Genomic DNA, 24,719 nt, shown 5'->3' with positions numbered 1-24,719 from the left:
TTGTCATGTAATTATGAGGGAACAGCACTTTCCTGACCACGAAACTGCTTGTCATTCAGTTGTCCAGTTACTTATGGGCAGGGATGGGCAGTAACGTGTTAAAAGTAGTGTGTTACTGTAATCCGATTACTTTTTCAAGTAACAAGTAAAGTAAGGGATTACTATTTGGAAAAATCGTCTTTCTACAGCGTAAATATTAAACTTCAAATCTGAGCAAGCACCTAGCACGCTGCCACAGGAATGTGGAATTCACAGATTTTATATGATTGATTATGAAAAAAAAAGAATTGGGCTGAAAGGTCTATTGCTTTATATGGTTTTATGTATCATGTTTTTAAAAAGTAACTAAGTAGTAAGGTAACTAATTACTTTTGAAAATAAGTAACCTGTAAAGTAACGGGATTACTTTATTGGAAAAGTAATCTGCAATTAGTAACTAATTACTATTTTCAATTAACTTGACCAACACCGGTTATGGAACTTGTGAGACAATGTATAAAAATGAATGTAATTCCTAAACAGTTAAAGCAACACTTTTGTTTAATCCTGTGAACTGTAGCTTAAATTCAGTAGTTCGATCATATGTTGATGGTGTACAGAGGCAAAACTACAGAAATGTAACTGACAAAGGGTACTCATACTACAGCTGACTTCAAACTCATCAGCTTTGAAAGCATTCTCCCTTTACTTTTAGCATTCAAAGCTTCTGTGGTGTACTGTGTATCAGACATCTACCCTAATAAATCAGGTGTAGATAAGCATTTTTGCTGCTTGTTAAGCTGAATGAACCTCTCTGACCTCAGCATTTACAACATTAGTGTCCAGACACGTCCAGACAAATTAGCATAGCACATAAAAATTACATTTCTCCACCAGGAGGAAAGAGAGGATAAGTTGGCATTATTAGGCTAAATGGCTGCAGGGCTTTCATGGTTTGCTTCTGTGCTGTCAAAAGCCATTGGCAACTATTAGATATTATGACATTTCGGTTGGATTAACATTTTTGTCATGGGAATATGTTTTGATATCAAGCTCTAAGCTGGATCACATTATTCTCTTTCAACACATTTGCCATTTTAAGCTTTTGCAGAGTGAATTACAATGAGTGGAACAGTAGACTAAGCTTAAATTCACTGCGCTACAAGCAGCCATAAGAATGTATTGAGATACAACACTGGTACAAAAGATTAGATAATTAAAAATAACTGAGAATCACAAGTAAAGAGGGAAAACAAGAAAGTCAGTGGGGAGGAGTGGAAGTGAGGTCATTTTTGGGGAGATTTTCAGACAACAGAAGACTGAGTGACAGAAAAGTCACTCCGACATACTTGAGTTCAGACAGGGCGGCGTGAATACCAGACTGGTGCGTGGATGGACAGCCAACTAGCCAAAGGCTGGCACAGCTCAGAGCATGGTTTGGCATACAAGTCTGGACAGTTTCCTGGAAATATGGGAGGGAGGGTCCCTCCACAGCCATGGACACCAGCAACAGGGTACAGAATTCAGCCAGGGGAACGATTGCAAGATGGGAAAGACATGGGAGAATTTGGGGAGGATGGGAGAAGGCGGATTTTTGGATGAGCTGTACTGGCTTGAGGGAGCGTTTGGGGAGATGTGGTTGTCCAGATGGAGGATGACACCAACAAGGATGTGGGCATTATCCCCAGTGAGGGCTGGGCTGTATGCTGCAGACCATAAACCAGCATCTCATCACAGTTTCATGACAACAGCTCATCTACTTTCCTTCTTTCCATATACCAGCTTTTCTTCTAGCCTTGAAATGAAGCCCCAGAGCCCAACTAACATCTCACCAGATGAATATTTAACATCTGAGCCTTATTATTAAACTACAACTCATGCGTGACACTTTAAGCCGAATTACAGTAGTGAATAAACATGGCATAAAAATAAATTTGATCATGTTCTCCACGAGGCGTGCTTTATTGGAGTGCTACTCTATAACATTGTTTCATGCTGCTATGTGTTACTTAGACAACAACAATATTTGAATGACTGCTATAAGGAATTTGCTAAAACTTATATACTAATATATAATATGGATCTAGAGTTTTGTAACACCAAGCAGCAAACTTTGGGGCCGAGGCAGTAGCTCCTCTAATGACTACTCGAGGAAGGCTCCAAAAACAGTACAGAGCCCATAGACTTTAGAGCAGAAATAAACAGGTTTACATGCTGGTACAAAAATGCATTTGGTCTCTAAAGCTCCCTTCATTTCATTTATGACATCTTTACAGTAGGTGCCATTTCATATAACTCAGCCATTTCTATTAAGGTTTAAAAATCCGCTTTTTGTAGAGGTGAGACTACTTTGATTGTGGATGATCTTGTTTGGCATTCATTAGATTAATAGCAGCATACTGAGACATACTCCAAGGAGTTGGTTAATTTACTCCAGTAGTACAGTTTCACATCTGTTTTCAGCCTGACAAAATTTGCACATTACTCAGTATCACACAATGTGCAAAACATGCTATTGGCCAAGTTTGCTAGCTTATTAGCTTCATATGCTATAAACACCAAAAGCTTCAAAACAGCAGTCATATTAGAGTAAAAATAAGACAGCAATCTTCTTGGAAATGGAAAATAATCAATGTTGAATCAGTGACATTTATTCTGTTTTGCATTTGTTGATTGATTGCAAGGAGTTACTGTAACCACTTTTGACCACATTGCACAGCTCTCCTGGTGGGAGGCAACCTGACTCCAAATAGCTAGGGTTTAAACATAATTACCATCTAATTTATAAACACGGATAGCTTTCCAACAGGTTGCAATAAATCTGAGTCATTCTACACTCGTCTCTTTGTAGTAGGAGAATCGACCGAGCTGTTTGCCCGCTGGTTGTATTCTGGTTAAATTCCAATATAAAAGCTAGGACCTATGCCATTTAACAGTAAAATGGCTGTTTAGCAAACACGTCACTGTTTGCAGAGGACTTATTTATTTCAAACGTATTAATTTCAGGCTGGATTCTAAATTTAAGTAGTTAATGTGAATTTCTGAGTACATAGATGGCAAAAGTGAAGCAGATAGCAACAGATCACAGTTAATTGATGCAGTTGCAAACTTGACCCCATTCTGCCAGTCTTAACGCACCAAAGTCAACTCAGAGATGACCACCAACTGGGAGTGATCATAGATCTGGTCTCAATTTTTGAAAGCAAGCTTTTCAAAGGAAACAAGAGTGCAAGTTCATTGCACACAGTTGCAGTAAAATTGGTCATTCCATGGTCTCCATCCACTGTTTTCCCTGATATTACTGTAGCATATCCAGTAACTGATATCATGAAGGTTTACATCTTTTATATGCTGTCTCTAGAGGATACCTACCATGATATGTGTCCAAACCCCAATAAGATCCATGGAATGATTAAGCCATCACATATAACTTTTAATATTTCTGACGCTCTTCTATCAGGAGGATCTATGTGTTAATTTCAATTCATTCTGTTCACATGTCAAATTAATCTACAAGCCTAACTTGTAGAGTGGAGAAAGCATGGTTAAATAAACTCTTTATATCTAAAAATAAAAAGTTTTGGGTTTCTGATCAGTTATGAGCTATTTTTCTAGTTTAGTAACTTCATGCTAGTTTCCAAAGAACTTGCAGCTCTCGAGAGCCAAGCAAATTTAACGCTGTTGTGTGTTTACGTGTTAATTAGTAAATATTACAGGTTCTGCTGTTATGTCATTGTCATTGCTTTTAGCTTCAGACAGTTTTATTGTAAGCTGGTGGCCTGTTGACACCAGATACATATTAAGAAAATGAAAAGCAGGGAAGCCATGTTTATTGTCAAAGCAGCAATAAACTTAAACTAAATTGTAAATGCGTAAATAGACTTTCACATGTGGTTATTATTTATAGATATGTTTATCAGAAGCAAGCTTATCTATGCCATTTCTTTTCACATGTAAAATTATACCCCGCTCATCACTTTGCTTCAGACACAGGAAGAAGTCTGACATGTGTGTGTGCGTGTGTGTGTGTGTGTGTTCTTACATTTGACCATGACCATGTAGACGTCTATGGTGCAAATTGGCGGCTGGGGCAGGCGCTCGCCTTTTTCCAGGATGTCTGGGATTTCTCGCGTGGGGATCCCATCGTAAGGCTTGCCTCCAAATGTCATCAGCTCCCAGATGGTCACTCCTGGAGTGTGTTGTGCGGAAGAGGAGTAGAAAAACAAAAATATTAATAAGATAGACGGAGAAAGATGGGAAAGGTGACGCAGAGGGACCCAGAGAACGACAGGAGACAGGGAGCGGGTGAAAATGCAAATGCAGATACACTAAACAGGATTTGAGGTCGCTGGAGCACGAGGAACATTGACGCCTACAAGAAATACACTCACCGTAGCTCCACACGTCACTCTGATGGGTGAACTTCCTGTAGTGGATGCACTCCAGAGCCATCCACTTAATGGGCATCTGAGGAGAGACATTAAAAATAAAACAACTAAAATCTGAACTATTAGCTTCTCATTCATCTGATCCATTTATACCTGAATTGCAGACAACTTTCCATTATGCTGGTTTGCTCAAAAGCAGCCATTTCTTTTACTCCAGCATTCAAAAGCTATTGGGCAATCGACAGCGCCTTCAACCATAGTTTTGCTTTGCTCAATATTACTCAAGTATTGTGATTGATTGGACTCAGAAATCATCAATAGCGAGTGCGCTTTTTAAGATGCTAAATGAGATTGTATCGGCCATTTGTCTCACTTTATCCGAGCAGCCTAAAGAGAGCGGGAAGGGGTGCGAAACAGTAATAACAGCAGATCTCTCGACATTCCCGACAAGGACGACGGCAGACGTCGCGCCAAATCCCGACCACTGTGTGATTTCCATATTGACTGGATTTTCAGCATGTCTACTGAGCAAGGCAATTATGTGTCCTTTTGCATGTGAGGTCATTTAAAATCCAGCCCCTCCCTTCGTTTGGTAGCCTGACACACACACACACACACACACACACACACACACACACACACACACACACACACACACACACACACACACACACACACACTCATTCTTTGGGGAAATGAGCAGGAAGGGAGGAAATGAAACTGCTTCAGGTTGGAAATGTGGTATGGCACCTCCACTTTCATCTCTGTTGATTTATCTCCCACGGCACGTCTATTTTTATGGCATACGTGTAGATGTGCTGACAACAGCCCCCACCCTTCTTTCTTTTTCTTTTTTCTTCCAGGCATCAGTGAATACCAACATGGAGCCAATCACTCAGAATGGCTGAATCAAACTCGCCTGGTTTATGAAAATACTGCCCCCCCACCCCGCAACCACACTCCCACTCCCACCACCCTTTTCGTGTCCAGAGATAACTGCTCCAACTCAAGATGCAGTGGCTACCTACGGGCCTCCAACTGAATGGGTGTAGCGATGAATGAGCCAATTTAATAAAGGGAGTTGATCAGGACATTTGCATAGGAAGTCTCGAGTGGGGTGGGGAAAAAGAGAAGGCGATTCTAATTAATGCAGACTGGTTCCCCAAACAAAACAAACTGATTGGGAGCTGCGGCTACGTTATTTGTTTGCATGAAGTGCTTCTAAATTATATTGTGCTAAAGTTCACCACTGTTTTTTCTGACCAAATGTGCTCAACATAACACATTCCTTGGGGTTTTTGTTGTACGTCCATGCTACTTCAGGTGCTCATGAACCAAAAAGCGTTAATTTTTCTAAATTTGAAACTGTAATCACAGTGCTTTTGTTTTGCTCTTGTAAAGATAACTACTTGCGTCTAAATGACTGAAATATGAAAACGACAGCCTTTCTTCTTATTTTTCTCCCTTTTTTGGGTTGATAAACAGCAAAATTAAGCTTGGCAATTAATATCTGGCCAGATGGAGCCAACACGGTGCTGTAACCCCGCTGACGTTCCTCCTTATCTCCATCGTTACCTCTGCTGTGATTAAACAAAGCCACACTTATGATTTTGTTGTTCTCATTTACACGTGTGTCTGTTTTTGTTCCGCTAAACGGGCACAAAACAGTGATTTGATCGCGGGGTACGGATACTACCTGCTAAGTGACATGAAAAGTAATTCTCCGCTATTGCTCTGACGCCGATAAGATCATTATTTGATCTTCACAAAGTTGTCTGACAAAAGAAAAACACACTGAGATTAATCACTGCAACTCTGCCGTGTGTGTGACTGGCTGTGCTGACATTTGAAATGAGTGATGATAGAGTAACAGAGGTTGTGTCTTCTTTACTTTACAGCTATGCAGCCCCTGACTGTCTGAGCCGGCTTTTGACTGGAGTTTTCAAAGCTCTCTATGGTAACACTTTTAATTGTTCCATAGTCTGGTAGTGAGGTCCCAGGTGCCTCTTTCCAGAAGGCAGCAGGGTAAAGAGTGTGTGTGGGGTCCTCCACGATGCTGGTGGCTTTGTGGATGGAGCGGGTGCTATAAGTGTCCGCGATGGAGGGGAGAGGGGCTCCAACGATCTTCTCAGCTGCTCTCACTATCTGTTATAGGGTATTGCGAACCGATACGGTGCAGTTACCATACCAGACAGTGATGCAGCTGCTCACGATGCTCTCAATAATCCCACTTTAGAACGTGGTAAGAATAGATGGAGGGAGATGGGCTTTTCTCAGCTTCCGCAAGAAGTACAGATGCTGTAACCTTCTTGGTTATGGAGCGAGTCTTGAGGGACCAGGAGAGGTTGTCTGCCAGGTGGACAGCAAGGAATTAGGTGCTCTTGATGACCTCCAGAGATGATCCATCAATGGTAAGTGGACAGTGATCTCTCCGTGCTCTCCTGAAGTCAACAATCATCGCTTTTGTGTTATCCACATTCAGAGACAGGTTGTTAACTCTACACCAGTCCGTTAGCTGTTGCACCTCCTCTCTGTATGCTGACTCGTCGTTCTTGAGATGAGACCCATCCCAAGTAGAAGTAGAAAAACACTGAACAAGTGTGACTTGTGCCTTTCTTCTCCTCTTTAAAAAGAACATGGCAGCACGATTTAGATTTTCTCCACAATGATGTGAGAGACTGAAAATCCTTCCGTCAAGTTTTTGGTTCTACAATCTACCGAATCGTGAGGTGTCATTTTTGAAGCTCGGGGTCTTTTTTTCATATGACTGTATCTTTAAATGCTTTGCCTTATTGATTGAACAGACAAAAACCAATAAGTGACAGTCCCTAGGAAATAAGTAACTAATAAGTATTCTTTACTCATGGTGATACAGAAAAGGTAGTTAATGGTAAAGTATTCCTTATCCAACAAGGAAGTAGTAGTATGCATCTAGTATGGTGCTTCCTTCCAAAACAAAAACAGTTACTGAGTGATTAATCTGTAATCAATCAATCAATCAATCAATCAATCAATCAATCAATCAATCAAAGCTTTATTCGTCACATGCAGGTTGCCCTGCAGTGAAATGGGACTAATTACTGATTTGTGCACTCAGATAATTATGATCCAATCAATATTTAAAGAATCGCACAGCTGGTTCCTTTTTAACTGTAAAGCCACTGATTGGGAGGTAATAAGGAAGCTCTCGTGAATCAACGAGCTGTCAGGTTGTTTCTGATTTGCTCCACTGTTGTCTTCTTTTAACGCTGTAAGTGCTCTAAGTGCTTGTATTTTAATATACAAGAGCTGCGCACAGATGTATTATGAAACTAATCAGGCTGTGCTAACAAGGCCAGTGTGGAGCTAGAAATAAAACTAAGGATGGAAAAAAGAAATGTAACAAATATCATCAATTCAAACACTTTAAAAACTAATTACATATAATTATATAATGAATATACAGGGAGTGCAGAATTATTAGGCAAGTTGTATTTTTGAGGAATAATTTTATTATTGAACAACAACCATGTTCTCAATGAACCCAAAAAACTCATTAATATCAAAGCTGAATGTTTTTGGAAGTAGTTTTTAGTTTGTTTTTAGTTTTAGCTATTTTAGGGGGGTATCTGTGTGTGCAGGTGACTATTACTGTGCATAATTATTAGGCAACTTAACAAAAAACAAATATATACCCATTTCAATTATTTATTTTTACCAGTGAAACCAATATAACATCTCCACATTCACCAATATACATTTCTGACATTCAAAAACAAAACAAAAACAAATCAGCAACCAATATAGCCACCTTTCTTTGCAAGGACACTCAAAAGCCTGCCATCCATGGGTTCTGTCAGTGTTTTGATCTGTTCACCATCAACATTGCGTGCAGCAGCAACCACAGCCTCCCAGACACTGTTCAGAGAGGTGTACTGTTTTCCCTCCTTGTAAATCTCACATTTGATGATGGACCACAGGTTCTCAATGGGGTTCAGATCAGGTGAATAAGGTGGCCATGTCATTAGTTTTTCTTCTTTTATACCCTTTCTTGCCAGCCACGCTGTGGAGTACTTGGACGCGTGTGATGGAGCATTGTCCTGCATGAAAATCATGTTTTTCTTGAAGGATGCAGACTTCTTCCTGTACCACTGCTTGAAGAAGGTGTCTTCCAGAAACTGGCAGTAGGACTGGGAGTTGAGCTTGACTCCATCCTCAACCCGAAAAGGCCCCACAAGCTCATCTTTGATGATACCAGCCCAAACCAGTACTCCACCTCCACCTCTCTGGCGTCTGAGTCGGACTGGAGCTCTCTGCCCTTTACCAATCCAGCCACGGGCCCATCCATCTGGCCCATCAAGACTCACTCTCATGTCATCAGTCCATAAAACCTTAGAAAAACCAGTCTTGAGATATTTCTTGGCCCAGTCTTGACGTTTCAGCTCGTGTGTCTTGTTCAGTGGTGGTCGTCTTTCAGCCTTTCTTACCTTGGCCATGTCTCTGAGTATTGCACACCTTGTGCTTTTGGGCACTCCAGTGATGTTGCAGCTCTGAAATATGGCCAAACTGGTGGCAAGTGGCATCTTGGCAGCTGCACACTTGACTTTTCTCAGTTCATGGGCAGTTATTTTGCGCCTTGGTTTTTCCACACGCTTCTTGCGACCCTGTTGACTATTTTGAATGAAACGCTTGATTGTTCGATGATCACGCTTCAGAAGCTTTGCAGTTTTGAGACTGCTGCATCCCTCTGCAAGATATCTCACTATTTTTGACTTTTCTGAGCCTGTCAAGTCCTTCTTTTGACCCATTTTGCCAAAGGAAAGGACGTTGCCTAATAATTATGCACACCTGATATAGGGTGACAGTTGGCTGCCTCTCACTGAGCCTGGTTCTGCCGGAGGTTTCTTCCTGTTAAAAGGGAGTTTTTCCTTCCCACCATCACCAAGTGATTGCTTGTAGTGGTTTGTTTGATTGTTTGGGATTTCTCTGTATTCTTGTAGGATCTTTACCTTACAATATAAAGCGCCTCGAGTCAACAGTTACTGTGATTTTGCTCAGATAAAGTGAGACAAGTTTATATAAATAAAACTGAATTGAAATGAACTGAATTTAATGTATATTATTGTGAAAAGTGTCATTTATGTACGGTTTTCCCTGTCACAAGTCTTGTAGTTTTAGTACTTTCATATCAATTGTCCCGCATGTGAAATTGCGCTGTACACACATAAAGATTAACACTCTTCCACTTACACCGACCTTTCCCCCGTCTGCGTTGTATTCTTTCTCATCGCCGTCCAGCAGTCGGGCTAGGCCGAAGTCGGTGATCTTGATGTGATTGGGAGACTTTACCAGCACGTTCCGAGCTGCCAGGTCCCTGTGGACCAGCCTCCTCTCCTCCAGGTACATCATTCCCTGAGACAGAGAGAGAAAGAGTTGACTGCGAATCCTCTCATGAAGTCATTCATCATTTTAAATTTCAAGACTGAAGCAGTCTGAGATCGGTGATGTGGCAAATGTCAGCACTAACATAAAATTATTGTCATAATTGTCATTGTCATTAACTGCACATCCAAGCAGACATTTAGACTCAGTCATTCATTGTTAGCACTTCTCATATACATGACTCAAAGAGATGGAGACTCCAAGTCGGCTTTTATAGCATTTCAGAGATGTCAGTTTTTTGGCGCAGACGATCTGCCTGTCAGAGTCCAAAAACAAAACTCAACATTTCTCAGTCTAAAATTTCCCAAACTGTGAGCACTCATATGACAGTGATGGCACCACAGATTTGTGGTTAGAGAACATTGAATTGTTGATATTCATGGCCACTGAGTCAATGATGACACACATTTTAAACGTAGAAGCTGTAAACGCCAGAGACCTTATAAGAAAGAGAGATGTGCTCAGTGGAAACCTTAATAGAAACATATAACAGAATCCAGTAAATGCAAAAATGGCAACAAACAGCAAATAACTAACTTAGCTGGAGTATAGTTTCACGACATTTATAACTATTTGGTGGCATCCACTGCTGTGCAAAAGTCTTGAGCTGCCTCTCATGTCTTTATATTTTGCAAGGGAATGGGAAAGAGGTGCAGTGTTTTATTGAAACATTTGAAAACGCACATGTAAATACAGTAAATAAGGCAAAAACAGAGTTTGTACAATCATAACGAGCTTGAAAGTCAATATTTGGTGTGACCACTTTTATTCTTCAGCACAGTCTGAACTCTCTTAGGCAGCTTTCTTGTCATTTCTTTAAGTCGTCTTCAGGAATAGTTCTCCAGGCTTCTTGAAGGACACTCAAAGCTCTTCTTTTGGTGTTTCTGCGTTTTGTTCTGTTCTCTGTCAATGTGATCCCACACTGCTTCAATAATGATGAGATCCGGGCTCTGGGGAGGCCAATCCGAGACTGATGTGGTTGCCTGTGTTCCACAGTTTCCTTAGATAGTCAGGTCTGGACTCAAAATGAGTGAAAAAGCAGCCAATGTCCAAAGAAAAACTTTGATACCCTACAAAAATTACAAGAAAGCTGTTTTGAAGCAGCAAAACATAAAGAAACGAGGGGTCGCTCAAGATATTTCTATCTTCTCGTTTTGATAGTAACAAATATGTGAATAAAAGATGAATGCATGGAGTTTTTCATTATGAATGGTGTGACGTCACCAATACTGATTGACCTCTTAATGAAGTCATAGAGTTGTTTAATGGCGAGCATGCGTAGAAGAAGTGTGACCTGAAAAAGCTTCAAAAGCCAATTTTTTCAGGAAGAATACCCATTTTTAAAAGTTATTTCTGTCACATTAGACTGGTGGCTTTATACAGTTTTTATGCCCCGATGATAACAGAAAAGCTCTTTCCATATTCATTTTGACAGTGGATTTAAAATAAGAGCCCCGAAGCACTACCGAAATGACTGCCAGGTGGAGAAACTTCCTTCTAGAAGCTCTTTGACATTCACAATATATTGTTAAAAAAACAAAAACAGGTGCTGGCTTTGTACCGAAGTGTGCAACATCAGTACCTACGTCTTGTAACGCGTCCAAGTCAAATGCAATCTTGTTCACTCATAACTGACACGTCGCCTTGGTGTCCTCAGTAATTGGGGCCATTTTCAAGATGGCTGGGCAGGGAGAACAATGGATGCCCTGCTGATTTGTTAACGTTGATTATGAACACCTGATGAGCAAAGCGAGTAAGGGGAAAAACAACAAAGCTTAGACTGGAGACAACTTTGCTTTGCGGCCCTAATTTGTTGCTCAATGGGCTGGACGGAGCAGCGGCTCTGTGACAGTCGCACAAAAACCCATTTGTGGCTGTGCAAGCGCACGCATGGACACACGTGAAGTCAAGCAGAGAATGCCAGACACACGCAAACAGGCACGTCTTATCATGCATGTGTGAGCACAAACACTCACTCTTCTCCTGTCTTGTGCAGTCATATCTGAAGAAAACTGCCAGATGAACAGGTAGACGGGCGAGGCTGGGCCAGCTGAAGCATTATTACTCTGGATGTTAAACAAGTGGATGCCATTTTGCAGGCGGATCAATGAAAACACCTTGGTGGTCATTATGGTCAGCGCACAATGAGGAATTCAAACCACGGCTCACGCATCCACTGGTGCGAGAGAATCATTGCCCATTTGAAATGCTTACTATGAAAATACAGTATATGCCTGTGTGTTCGTGGACACGCGGGCACATATCGAGGAACATTGTGTTGAAATGTTCACCGTGGCGAGCCGCCGCACGCCTCCTCCTCCCAGACGAATGTGAGGATAAATCGATCGCTCCAACGTCTGGCTCGCTGGTAGCTGAGTCCTCATCCATCATCCGCTGGTCTCGGGGAGACAGATGTGTAGAAACACATATGCACACGCACTCACACTGACAGTGACCACCCAGAGACCACCACCTACACGCAAAAGCAAGCGATATTTCACCACGGTGCCCAGCTCCTCGTGAAACGCATCCATCGGCCAGTTTGCATGTCTCTCACCGTTATCTCCCAGTTCAGGACTTCCTACTTGTATTTCCTGTCTCCCTTTTTCTACATCTGTGGCTTTCCTCTCTAATATGAAGACAATGTGTCCTGACTAGGCAATGAGCACCCCTCTTTTACTGAAAGTGTATTTAAAATAGATTACTTCGGGGGGGTCGGGCAGGCGATCAATAACAATGCTGATTACAATAAGCCAGAAGACGACCGACTTCGGGCGTATTTATCCCGCCTGTTGACGTCGAGAGAAATTAGGAATCAATGGCCCACACAGTCCATTAATACACTTCGACTTAAAGTGACAGGGCAATGAGGGGAGGCCATCGCACTGACGGGGAACGTAGAGCAGCTCAAGGAGCCAATTAATTTTCAGCCACCCTGGGCAATAAACAGCAGCGTCCCGGGGGGAGGGACGTTGGGGGCAGCCAGCGTTTCAGGTCGAGAGGGTCCGTCTGCCAGTGCACAGTTTAAGACTTTCAATCAAGACCCGAGTCCTGAGTCATGGAGCATAATAAAGAAATAAAAGGGTGATTAGATCATTAGAGATGATTGAAAAGATACGTGGATTACGTGATTTTTTTTGGTATTGAGAGAACAGCGTGTCATGGTTGGCTGTGTGGCAGGCGTGCAAGCAGGAGTGGTGGATCCAAAATGCAGGACTCAGACACAGAAGTTCAACTTAAAGCGCAGCTTTATTGCTGGAAACCCTCTTACTAACTAAAGGCATCAAAAGACAAACAAAAACGCTGGTGGACTAAAACACTGAAGCAGAAAACACTGAACTGGAACTGGAAACAAAACACTGGTAACACGGAGGCAAAACACACACAGCTTGTTGAGGGTACGACGCAACACTGACTCAGAGAAACACAGGGACTAAATACACTGGGAAGTAACGAGGAGAATGAGACACAGAAGGAGAGCACAGCTGGGGGAAATTAGAACTGACGAGACAAGCAAAGCAGGACACATTCACATAAGACACGGACCTTCAACGTAAAACAGGAAGGATCACACAGAGACGCGAACTTGACACAGTGGAGACAGCAACTAAGAAACACAGAGACATAAACCATAAGGCAGAGGACTCTAAGAACCGAGAGACACAGAGGGGAAATCAAACATGCAGACACAGACTTACACAGAACAGAGGGGACATAGAGAAACATGAAGGGCAAGGGATCGAAACTAGAAACTCACACCAAGTACAATAATACAAAAATCACAAAGAACTAAAACGCTGGGTCAGGAGACCCAGGACCCTGACACAGCGGTCTTTTCATGCTCCCTGAACTGTACACGGTGAAGATGGTTCCTGTGACCTCTTGAAGAACTTGTTTGGTTTAATACATCATTTAACAAAGGTGCTTACTGCACAACTGGTAAGCCAGACAATTAAGCATTGATACCATCACAACTAGTCACCAGAAATACCAGATGAACTAATTATTCATAATTATTCATATAGTCTTAAGATCTAACACAATCTTGTGATTTTTAAATCACGACTGAACTTTGATTAACCCCAGTTGATTACTGTTGAATTAAGAAATCACTTAATAAGAACCCGTTTGACATTCTCAAAAAGTACAACATCATGCCACAAGAAACAGCAGAGAAACAATTTCACTGAGGTCGATCAGTCTTGAAAGTGTTAAAAAAAATTCTTAGGGACTCCAGTGAACCACGATCAGAGCCGTTATCCACACATGGAGAAAACTTGGAACAGCCTTCTCAGGAGTGACAGGAAGCTAGCATTTATCCACTCAACTAGAATAGCACATAACCATGTTCAGTTAACCTGAAACACATTAAATGCTAACAATGCTAAAGTTAGTGCCACTTGACATTCTGTTGAAGAGTCACACTTTGGTGCTGGTTTATCTCGCTGGCAACTAATACGCTGTAAGCTCAATGCAGCAGCTTGGCTTTGAATCTGCCTTGAAGTCATCTTTTCTTTTTCTCTCCACTTTCCTATTGCAGTAAAGGCTAAAATGCCACACTTGGAGCTACATTTAAAATATGATTGCTTTTAAATGGCTATTAAATACACAAGCAATATTCAGACAGGCAATTTTTTACCATAGTCATTAAACTGCTGTTTGTTGAGAGTTTTCTGGGTGTCTTTGGACTTTTGGATGATCAGTCTGATTATTAGTTGGCTTTGGGTCCCGCATCTTAAGAAGTTGGATTTAAGGTGAATGATAACAATAACATTTAACATAAACTCTACAATAAGCAAAACTGAAGAAATTACAAAATGAGTTCGGTGTTTGATTTCTGTGGTTTGGTTCAGTCGTTCCCTGAGCTTAAACAAGCTGATGTGAGATGTAACGGGCAGGTCAAGCAGTGTGGTAGGCGGCTTTAGCTGAACTGCAAGGAAAAGGGCGTATACAGCTTGGCAGCACTGCAGGATTTCACTGCCTTAAATCCCTTAAAAGAGTTTGCAACACTTCCTGCACATAATACATCTCGCCTTATGTGGTACCAGCCTCAGCTGTGCCTCAGAAACTGCCTGTTTTCATTGAAATTGTCGATCCCCCACATCGTTTGCTTTGAACATCTCCTCAGAGCAAAGTAGTTTGGTTCTTCTATAAATGTGAGGGAAGATGATATGAATTCTTTTCAGATTTTAACTGACAGATTACATCAGAAAACATTTGTGTCTCCTAGCATTTTTCAGGATCTGCAGGAACCCCAGAACAGCTTGAAGAAACAGCAGATGAGTAAAGTACCTGTCTATGTGCCCAAAAGGCAAAATCGCTTTGTTCTCTCTCTGTCAGCCATTATTTTTCTGTGGCAAAAAGCAAAGCTGTCGGCGTCAGAAGAAGAGCTACATTTGGCACCGTGCGTCACTCCAAACCTCCCACCGTGCCGATGCACTCAAAGTTCAAAGTAAATGTTTACGGCTGACCTTTGAAGGAAAGATGATGATGCTCAGGCTGATGTAGATAAATAGAGAGAAGATGCAGTTTGCCTGTGAGTTTTCTAACAAGTAACGAATGACATGCTACACCTCCCAATATGTAACTTTATCAGTTTTTGATATAAGTAAAGGTAAAAAAGGGCTCTTGTGGACTAAGTGCATTTTAAAGTCAGTTTTATCATGAGAACCGATAATGAAGTTGAAAAAAATATAAGGTGGTGGTGAGCATGCAAACATTTCAAGGACATTTGGTAACATTCACTCATATGTTGGATGTAGAATGACCCCAAGTTACTGAAGCTAAATGAAAAAAGGAGCTGAAATACAAATACAGTGATTCACACTGAAGCTAGAAGAGGGACAGACGTGAATCCTCTGTATTTGCTCATCTCATTTCATTTAAATGGCAAGTCAGCTTTCTCATTGTGTAACACAATTTCGCTGTTAATGTTGACACTGGGGCACAACTGGATGAATGGTCACTGTGAACAGCAGCAGCTCATTTGAATACGTCTGTCCAATTCAGGCAAAGCCACAGTTTCCGGACAACATGTGCTTGAACCGTATATGAAAGGTCCCGCTGAGCATGTTCACTGCAGCTTTCCCCCGCCTCCCAGCAGCAAGGTTAAGGGCCTAACATCCTTGCTGCTAATCCCAGATGACACCGGGGGTATGTTTGAAGCCCTCTGAGCATGAAGTGCTGCTATAGCAGTTTGAAATAATTTTACTTTTTTTTTTTGTCTGCCAAAAACATTTACTCTGTGTAACTTTTCAATAGCTGTTTTGCAAAGACCTTTGTAAAAGTCAGGATGTGCTTTGGGACGTTGGCATGGTCAGCCGTGGTCTACTGTCTGTGCATACACTGGCAAAACACCAGTTATTAATGCACTATATATATCCAAGTCATACACAACTACTTTTTTTTGACTGCAGATGAAAAAAGTAAGCGAGTATGACTCTTTAAAAATTACAAAAATGGTGTAAAAGAAAAAAAAATCACATATGATTTGATTGGCTGGCGGGTATTCAGCTGTTCAAATGCTACCAGTTGATGACACACAGCTCTATGAAGGTATTAAACACTGTCCATTTTATTGGTTCCTCTGCACACGTAAACTCAGGCAACGAACTATGTGGACTCACAGGCCACTTTATTAGAAAATGACACCTGTTCAACTGCGCATTGATTCAAATATTTAGTCAGCCAATCACACGGCAGCAGTTTATTGCATTTATGCTTTTGAATGCATGTTGAACCTCGAAGCAGATGAACTACAGCAGCAGAGGACCACACTGGGTGGCACTCCTGTCAGCTAAGAAAAGGAAACTGAGGCTATGATTCACACAGATTTACCAAAATTGGGTCGATCCTACCTTGTATCAAGTGTATCAAGTACCAGTGCTGTGTTAGCAATATAATGTAGTTCTTTATCTCCTAGATGCAGTTTGCATTTCCCCCTTTTTTCGTGCTCTTGTTCTTTAAATCAATATAAATAAAAATAACATCCATATCACCAGACATGAAAAGCTGCACACTGCTCTGCTATTTTTCTCCTCCCTGCATAGGAACCCAAAACTCAGCCTGTCCTCCCATCGCGCAGATAACTGAGGAACCTCACCGAACACTCCTTAAGAGGCTTTAGGAAATAGAAAAAAAACACCCTCAATGTATTTCTCATGTACTAATATGGAAACATGGTGGATTGTGATGTAAAGTTGAGGATTTTAACAGGGAAGTCTGTGGGGCCTGACTTGTTCTTGGCACTTCCACATTGTCTTTCAGCTTTGTACAGTGTGTTAGACCTTGAGGTGCCAGTGGGTCTTATGGAGTAGCTGTAAATGTAAATGCCAATGATCATGGACTGATTCTTACATAGCACTTTTCTACTCTCCCGGAGCACCCAAAGCACTTTATACAACATTCTTCATTCACACAAGCACTTTTTTTCCTACGCAGAAGTGCATAGGAAACATTCACACATTAACATTTACACACATTCATGCTCTGATGGATGCATCGGAGAGCAACACGGGGTTAGTATCTTGCCCAAGGCAGGTAGACGGCCTACTATACCTGGTGAGCTAATGTTAACATGATTGCCTGTAGCTAACCCACAGAAACGGTACAAATGCCTCATGTTGCTTCACCCATCAACTCTTAAAGCCACGACCTAAACTCACTCATATCACTACGTTTGAGTTCACCGCAGCTTTATCAGAGCTGGATGTGTTGGCTGAAAGGTGACGAGTAATTGCGGCACAAAAGCTGTGTAATTAACAACTTTAAACAGTGTTTAGTCAGCTATTTAAACTTTGCTTTAGCTATTCTAATGTCACTTAATAGACTCGGCAGAGGAATGCTTCTTCTTGTCATAGCTGTCTTTACCTTTTTATGTTTCCACTTACTGAGTGAGCTGCGTTGGAATAAAATATGCAGACCTTTTCTCATATTTTACACCACTTGCTTCAGTTTTTGTTCTATATAGAGAAGAAAAAGGTCAGAAATCTGAACTAATATGCAAGATAGAAGGGAATGAATGTTTCCTTGTTGTTTTGTTAAGTGTTCGTTAAATAGCTTGTGAAAGCAGAGGGATTTATTGTGAATAGTTTATCCTTTTTCTGACCTGGTGTAGGGCTAGCAAGTGGGATAAAATCTCATTTTTAAACAGCACCGAAGGTCTTTTTCACCTCCGCGGGCTCATGAATTGCTTACAGGGGCTAAAAGTCTTCCAAAGCATGCAACAGACGAGGTCACGGCTGGTCGGCAACCCATTAGCACCTCCTATCTAACAGGAAGAAAAGAAGAAGGAAGATCTGAGTCTTCGGTAATGTAGAAAAACAAGCGCATGAAAAAAAAAGGGAGTGGAGTGGAGGAGTAACTGCAGGGAGCGGTGCACCTCAGCAGTGGTGCTGCAGAATAACAGATGCTGGGCATAAAGGAGAGCAGCTGGAAGGTAAGAGGAGAAAGAGGAGGATGGACACGGTGGTAATATCCAAGTCAAGTCAGCAGATCCAGTTTTTGCTGAATTATTACCAATGTGCGGCAGTTTCAATGGGGACTCTCAGCAGTTAAATAGCTTTAATGATCCAATTCTCAGGTAGAAACACGTGCACCGACTCCCTGGACTTCACTTTATTTGGGAATTCATGTTAAGAAAGGCTAAAAGAAAAAATTCCAAGGAACCAAAAGGTGATGTGTCTGTTTCCAGAGGGAGTGATAAGAGCACCGCATGTGGTGCACCCCCCTTCCACCACCACCCATCTCCCACCCAGAAAAAAATGAAAATAAAAAAAATCCAGCCGCCCCACAGAAAGGGTGAGGAGGCAGCAACAATATGAGCAATATGGAACTGTCCACACGCCGGGAACTGGGACCAGTGCGATAAGGAGCATGCACAATGGCTCCGCTCAGGTGGCGCAGGTGGTCGTCTGTCATGCGCTGTGTGCTGAGCTGGAGATAGAATGGAAGGCCTTCCCACAGAGCTGGCAGTCTCCAAAGCATGTGTGTGAAAAAGACCTCGCTGTGCGCTTGTGTGGGAGCGAGGGAAAATAGACGGGAGTGAGAGTGAGCCAGTCTCTTCAATTGAGAGCGCATAACAAATTCAAATTTTATTCTGAAATGCTGTTACAGAAAGTTGAGTCAAATTTGTTCCCCAAAGAAGAGATTATATGCGTAAAAAGTAGCATTCTGTTTGAATTACCCTCGCATCGTCGCCGGATGGTTTGGATGGCTAATGAACGATGCAGGTGAATGTGGCATAGCGGGACATATGTAACGACGGCTAAGCGGCGGCGCAGCACGCCGGGTGTGGGCCCATTTACTCCGCATTCAGCCATTCTGGTTTCACAAAGCAGGAGAAACTGTAGCTATCTATCAAGCAGAGCTGCTGATCTGTGCGTCTGTGTGCACAAAGGGTATGGTGGCACTGGGGTGCAAAACATGACAACTAAAGACAAAGAGTAACATTTCTAGATTGGCAGCATCTTTGCAATGGTCCTGGGCTTTTGTGTTGCAATGATACGCTTTAGTTCTGTTGTATTATACGATTTCAGGTTCCTCTTTTGTAACTTTCTGTTTGGATTGCTTTGCTTTTGATTGTCTTAAGGTTGTAACTCCAGCTTCTTATATTTTTTTGTTTTAGCTTTGACTCTTCATGGCGCAGATTCAACCAGGTGCTGGAAACACTCCTCAGAGATCTTGGTCCATGTTGACATGACAGTGTCAAACAGTACAGTGAACTCATTGTTATGTTCAAGAAACCAGTTTAAGATGATTTCAGCTTTGTGACATGTGTGCTGACCTGCTAGAAATAGCCATCAGAAGATGGTTCATTGTGGTCATAAAGGGATGGACATGGTCAGCAACAATACTCAATACTAAGTGGGCTATGGTGTTTAAACGATACTCAGTTGGCGCTCAAGGGCCCAAAGTGTGCCAAGAAACCCTCCTCCACACCATTAAACTACCAGCAGACTGAACCATTGATACAAAACAGGATGGATCCATGTTTTCATGCTGATTATGCTAAATCTCAACCCAGCCATTTATGCCACCAAATTTGGTGGCATAAATCAAGACTCATCAGACTGTGCAGCAGTTCTCCAGTTATCTATTATAAAGTCTGGTGAGCCTGTATGAATTATAGATAAAGTTTCCTGTTCTTAGCTGAAGGGAGTGGGACCTGGTGAGATGCTCTTCTGCACACCGTGGTAGTAAAGACTTACTTACTTTTGCCTTATCAGCTTGGAACAGTCTGACCATTCTCCTCTGACATCTGACATCAACAAAAGCATTTTCATGTAGAGAACAGCTGCTCACTGGATATTTTGTCTTTTTCAGACGATCTGTACTCTTCTAGCAGAAGCCTATCTCAGCTACCAAGGGTGAGAGAAAGGGTACATCCTATACAGGTCTCCAGTCTCTTGCAGGACTAACACAGAAACAGAGACAGCCAACCATTCACACTCACGTTCCTATGGGCAATTTAAATTCACCAATTAGCATAACTCTACTAACTGCATGTTTTTGGACTATGGGAGGTACCTGGAGAGGACAACATGCAAACTCCAAACTGAAAGGCCAGATGGTGGATTCAAATCCAGGTTAACCGCTGTGCTGTCGCGCTGCCTCACAGTATTTTTCAAACCATTCTCTGTTAACCTTAGAGATGGCTGTGTGAGAAAATCCCAGTAGGATCAGCAGATTCTGAAATACTCAGAACAGCCGATCTGGCATCAACAACCATGATGATCAGTTCAAAAGTGTGTTGTCTCGACCATAATCTTGTCTTGGATAAGTAGATATCTGTGTTAGCAAGTGGTTGAACATGCATAACTAATAAAGTGGCTGGTGAGTGTGTAGTCATGTTCTTGCTTTGTTTTTCTCCGACCATCTGATGCGTTCTCTAGTTTAGTTCTCTTGTTGTTTTTGATCTCTAGTTGTTTTCTCTGCTCTCTAGGAAAGTTTCACTTTTGGGTTTTGTTGTTACAAGTAACTAACTTCATAATGCTAAATAAACCTCACATTTTGTTTCTTTACAGATTTCTACATCAGTATTTGGATGATGATGCAAGAACATTTAAGTTGTTGCATTTATGCTAACTGTTCTGTTTTCTGGTAGCTTTTAAGCTTTGGTAATCCATTTTTTTGTTTGTTGGCATCCATCCATCATCATACTTTTATTAAACACTTTCTATTTGTGTCAGATATTTAAAATGTTTCTATGATTTCTTGTATTTTGCAGCTCAGGGCCACCGTACGCAGGTAAGACAGAGCACGTAAAAGCAAACCCCTCAGTGGGAGGGAACAATGTCAGAACTTATCAGCGCTTGTTGTCTTCCTCCTTCCTTTCTTAATTATATCTTTCCTCAAGAGAGGGAACCAAAGGTAAAAATATCTAAGCTTCGTTGCCATGATCTCAACTCCCCTGTGGGACAGAGAGATCCCTCCAAAATGTCACTGTGCAGGCAATAACAGACCGCTGCTGGCGAATTTACACGAGCAAATGTCAATAATTTTTTTTGGCTTCTGCAACGGAATTAAAAGGAAGATTTTTTTCCCCCTTTCAGTGCGATGAATTTCATCTCTCCTGAGGAAATACGGGTAATATATACCGTAGCGTAAAGCTGCAGAAACATGGAAGTTCGAGTAAAATTTAAATAAAACCCTCCTGCTTCAGCTGCAACAAAAGATGACATTTTCAGCCATGTAACTAAATGTCCTTGTGGGGGTGACGGTGCTATCCAAGCATCAATTAACAGCACTCAAGTGAGATCCTGTGAAGTTTAGGATGGCCTGCGGGCAGCCGAGAGGACGGTAATGATGGGTTTCATCAGCAGCTCAGCGGCCTCGTGACTTCGACAGGTGAAGCGGACAGAAAGGAAGAGAGAAAGCAAACAGAAGGAGAAGAGGGGGAAAAAAAAGAACAATGAGGACATCTGATCCTGATTTGAATCAGCTGAGCACCAAGCCATACACTCACACAGTCCAGCGTTCACAGTAATGCCTGTAATTTGTCTGCTGCTCGCTGTGACACTGAGAAGTTATAATTTTTAATCACAGAGGGTAATTATCTCGGTGAGAAGCTGACAGACTATTCTGCCCACTGGCTACTTTTCATACGGGAAAGGGGACACTTTACTGTTGACATTGCACGCATGCACACAAATAAGTAACAAAAATGCTTTAATTTCAGCACACCGTTTCATCCCGTTTGTTTGTAATAAGGCTGCTCGTAGCAAAGAAAATGAAATCCTGATTGCACGAAATTGATTCACAGAGCAACCTGGCAGAATCGTTTATGCTTGTTTTGTTAAAATGACATGTTTAGGACTCCATAATAAGTACAGAAGAAAGTTGTTTCTTGTTTGCAGCCATTTCAGAAAGGCACGGTTATGAAGTGTTTGTCGGAGAATCCCTGCGAATTTCCACCTGCCGCCATTCATCTGCATGCGTGCGGACGTCTGTGTCTAATGAGTCTCGGTTCCAGGCATTGTGAGTAATCGGGATGTATGGTAAGAGGTGACCGATCCAATCAGGCCTTCCTACCAGTGGATCTGGCAGTCAAATCCCTCCCCTTATGCATCCTTGAGCACTGCTGATCCTTACAGATAATTAGAAAGACCCAAGAGGCTTATCTCTCCGCCGCCCGTTCCACTCATCACCTCATACTCTTCCTCTGCGGTCTTCCCCCGCCCTGTTTCCTCATTTTGTTGCATCAGCAGGGACATGTGCGTCCTCCTGGGGACCGGCTGGTGTGTGTGTGAAAGAATTTGAGAATGTGTTTGCGTTGGAGGAAAACACATCACTTGGTTTGGTTTTTGTTTCTTATCATAAAAGATAGTATTATGGGTTGTTTGGTAATCATGGCGTGATGTGGCTCCCGACAAGCTCTCAGATGCAAAGAATTGTGGGACTGCATTATTAATGAAGCCCCGGGGAAATAAAGAGCTGAACATGGATCACTACCATATAGCCTGCTGACAGTAATAAATTCACTATAACTTTATATAATGTGTTTTTAGTGGAAAATATAGACTAAAAGGAATTCATCAATCATTTGGCTTACGTGCTAAAATATATGATATCCTCCTTTGGTGTGAAGGATTTTAAAATGTGCTATTTTCACTGCTAGAGCTGGCATCCAGTGACAATTTGTCATATCTGGATTCGGAAAAAAAAAAGCTTTAGAAAGTGCTCAAATCTGTTTAAGCAGTTTGTTTGGAGGGACACTTGAATGGATGTGGAATAAAAACCTGCTGACATCAAAAATAGAGTGTTAAAAATGAATGTCACCACTTGTAGTATAACATATTTTGGAAACAGCATTGTTTTTTTACAGCAAGTAGTGCCCATATCTTGGACAAGAGGGTTGAGTGAAGTTTTCAGCCAATGCCCAGCAGCTTGGCTGTCAAGGAGCATTTTGCAAATTTGAACACTCAGAGAACTTTCTACTACAAGTCTTATTCACCCAATCACACCCCGGCTAAGATTCACACTCCGATGGATGCGCTTGGGATAACTTGGGGGTTATTTTGACACACAGACTGGAGGATCAGGGAGCGAACCACCAACCTTTTAATTGGTCGACACCCCACTCTACCTCTGGATCTACAGCCAGCAGTTGGCTAGTTGTTGGTCGTGGTTGTTGGCTGTCTGTTAAATCCATTCCTGCAGTCATACAAGCACTCAGTGACCCCCTGGTACCCTCTGATTACTGTGGAAAGATCTGTATTCCCTGAATGGTTGTTGAGTGGTTGCTACCAACTGCTAGGTGAAAAGTGGTTGCAAAGAGGTTTACCCCCTCATGATTGGTTTGTTTGCTATCCGGTTGCTGCAGTCATTGAAACACCCACACGTCTGCAAGCTAACTGCCTACAGAGCAGCAGTGAAAAGGATCTTCAAAAAGCTTGTTGATTTTACTTTTACGTTTTAATACCAATCGGCAAGTAGATGACCAATACTTGCAGACAAGATGCAGACAAGTCAGCATCTTCCATGCAAACAGCATTTGACTATGCGAATCAGTTAGAGACCAAACAAACTGCAGTTTTGGCTCACCTTTTTAGGCCAAGAAGTTGCCACATTTCAAGCTCAGCCACTTCTGATTTCATAGATATCAGAACATTAGCAACAGTAGAGACATAACAGGGTTGAAGTTAGTAAGCTTTTTAAAATCTGCACATTAAAATCATGTTTCTCCGCTTCCCTGACATACACCACGCGTGTACTAGTTTCTGCTTATGTTCAACATGCCAGTGATGAACACACGCACGTGGAAAAACATGTTTCACCTCCTGGCTGTATTAGATTTGCTCATCAGATGTTAACAGGAATTTAAATGGACATTGTTGACAGGAATCATGCTACTCTTCAGTTCGTAATTGCTTTTCAGTGCACAGTGAAACATTTTCATCACTCTGTGGTTAATTGCTTCCGCTGCAGCGCCTTTTATTCCCAGCTAAAGGACGCCAATGGGGAGAGATATCTGGTGTGTAAACTAAAAGGTGTTGCTGTTAATTAATAATGTATTATATTTTAAACATGAGACCTGAAAATGAGCATTCTGAGGAAGGTGACACACTTGGTCAAAATGAAGGTAATTCCTCAGTGGTTATTATAACATCTTTGACAAACCTACTGCATTATTTTAAGGGTCCAAATACTGAGTGTATTAAAAAATCACAGCAGAACTGTGTAGTTATTCACATAAACGGCTGTGCTTTTACTAGCACATTGTGTAAGCATAACTCTCAGAAGATGCTTGATGACTATCTTTTGGGGTTTTCTGAGTCTGCTCAGACTGTTATCTTCACCAGACCCCGGCAGGCAGTTGGCTGTAGTAGTTTCAATAACGGCTAAAGAGAGATTTAAGATCTGTGAGGGAACTCTATACAAGAGAACAAACCCTGCACTGGAGGATTTTTCGGGTATCACGGCACTACAGAG

The 24,719-nt window shown here is 41.8% G+C and overlaps 1 protein-coding gene across 3 annotated transcripts in view; it reads right to left on the bottom strand.

Moving 5' to 3' along the window:
- LOC146608103 (receptor tyrosine-protein kinase erbB-4-like) overlaps positions 1 to 24,719 on the bottom strand; it is a 381,455-nt gene that overhangs the window by 17,416 nt on the left and 339,320 nt on the right. For 2 of the 3 annotated variants that reach the window (XM_085348721.1, XM_085348722.1), the window contains exons 21-23: positions 9,597 to 9,758; positions 4,371 to 4,446; positions 4,022 to 4,168 (exon numbers count right to left, since the gene is read on the bottom strand). In XM_085348721.1, coding sequence (XP_085204847.1) covers positions 4,022 to 4,168; positions 4,371 to 4,446; positions 9,597 to 9,758 — 385 coding nt within the window. The remainder of the gene's footprint in view (positions 1 to 4,021; positions 4,169 to 4,370; positions 4,447 to 9,596; positions 9,759 to 24,719) is intronic. The other variant, XM_085348723.1, reaches the window with a different exon arrangement.

Source organism: Diplotaxodon limnothrissa, linkage group LG23 (genome assembly GCF_057381915.1).
Source record: "Diplotaxodon limnothrissa isolate DT_005_m linkage group LG23, D_limnothrissa_male_GT1.1, whole genome shotgun sequence".
Lineage (NCBI taxonomy): Eukaryota > Metazoa > Chordata > Actinopteri > Cichliformes > Cichlidae > Diplotaxodon > Diplotaxodon limnothrissa.
This window is presented reverse-complemented; position numbering and strand designations above follow the sequence as displayed.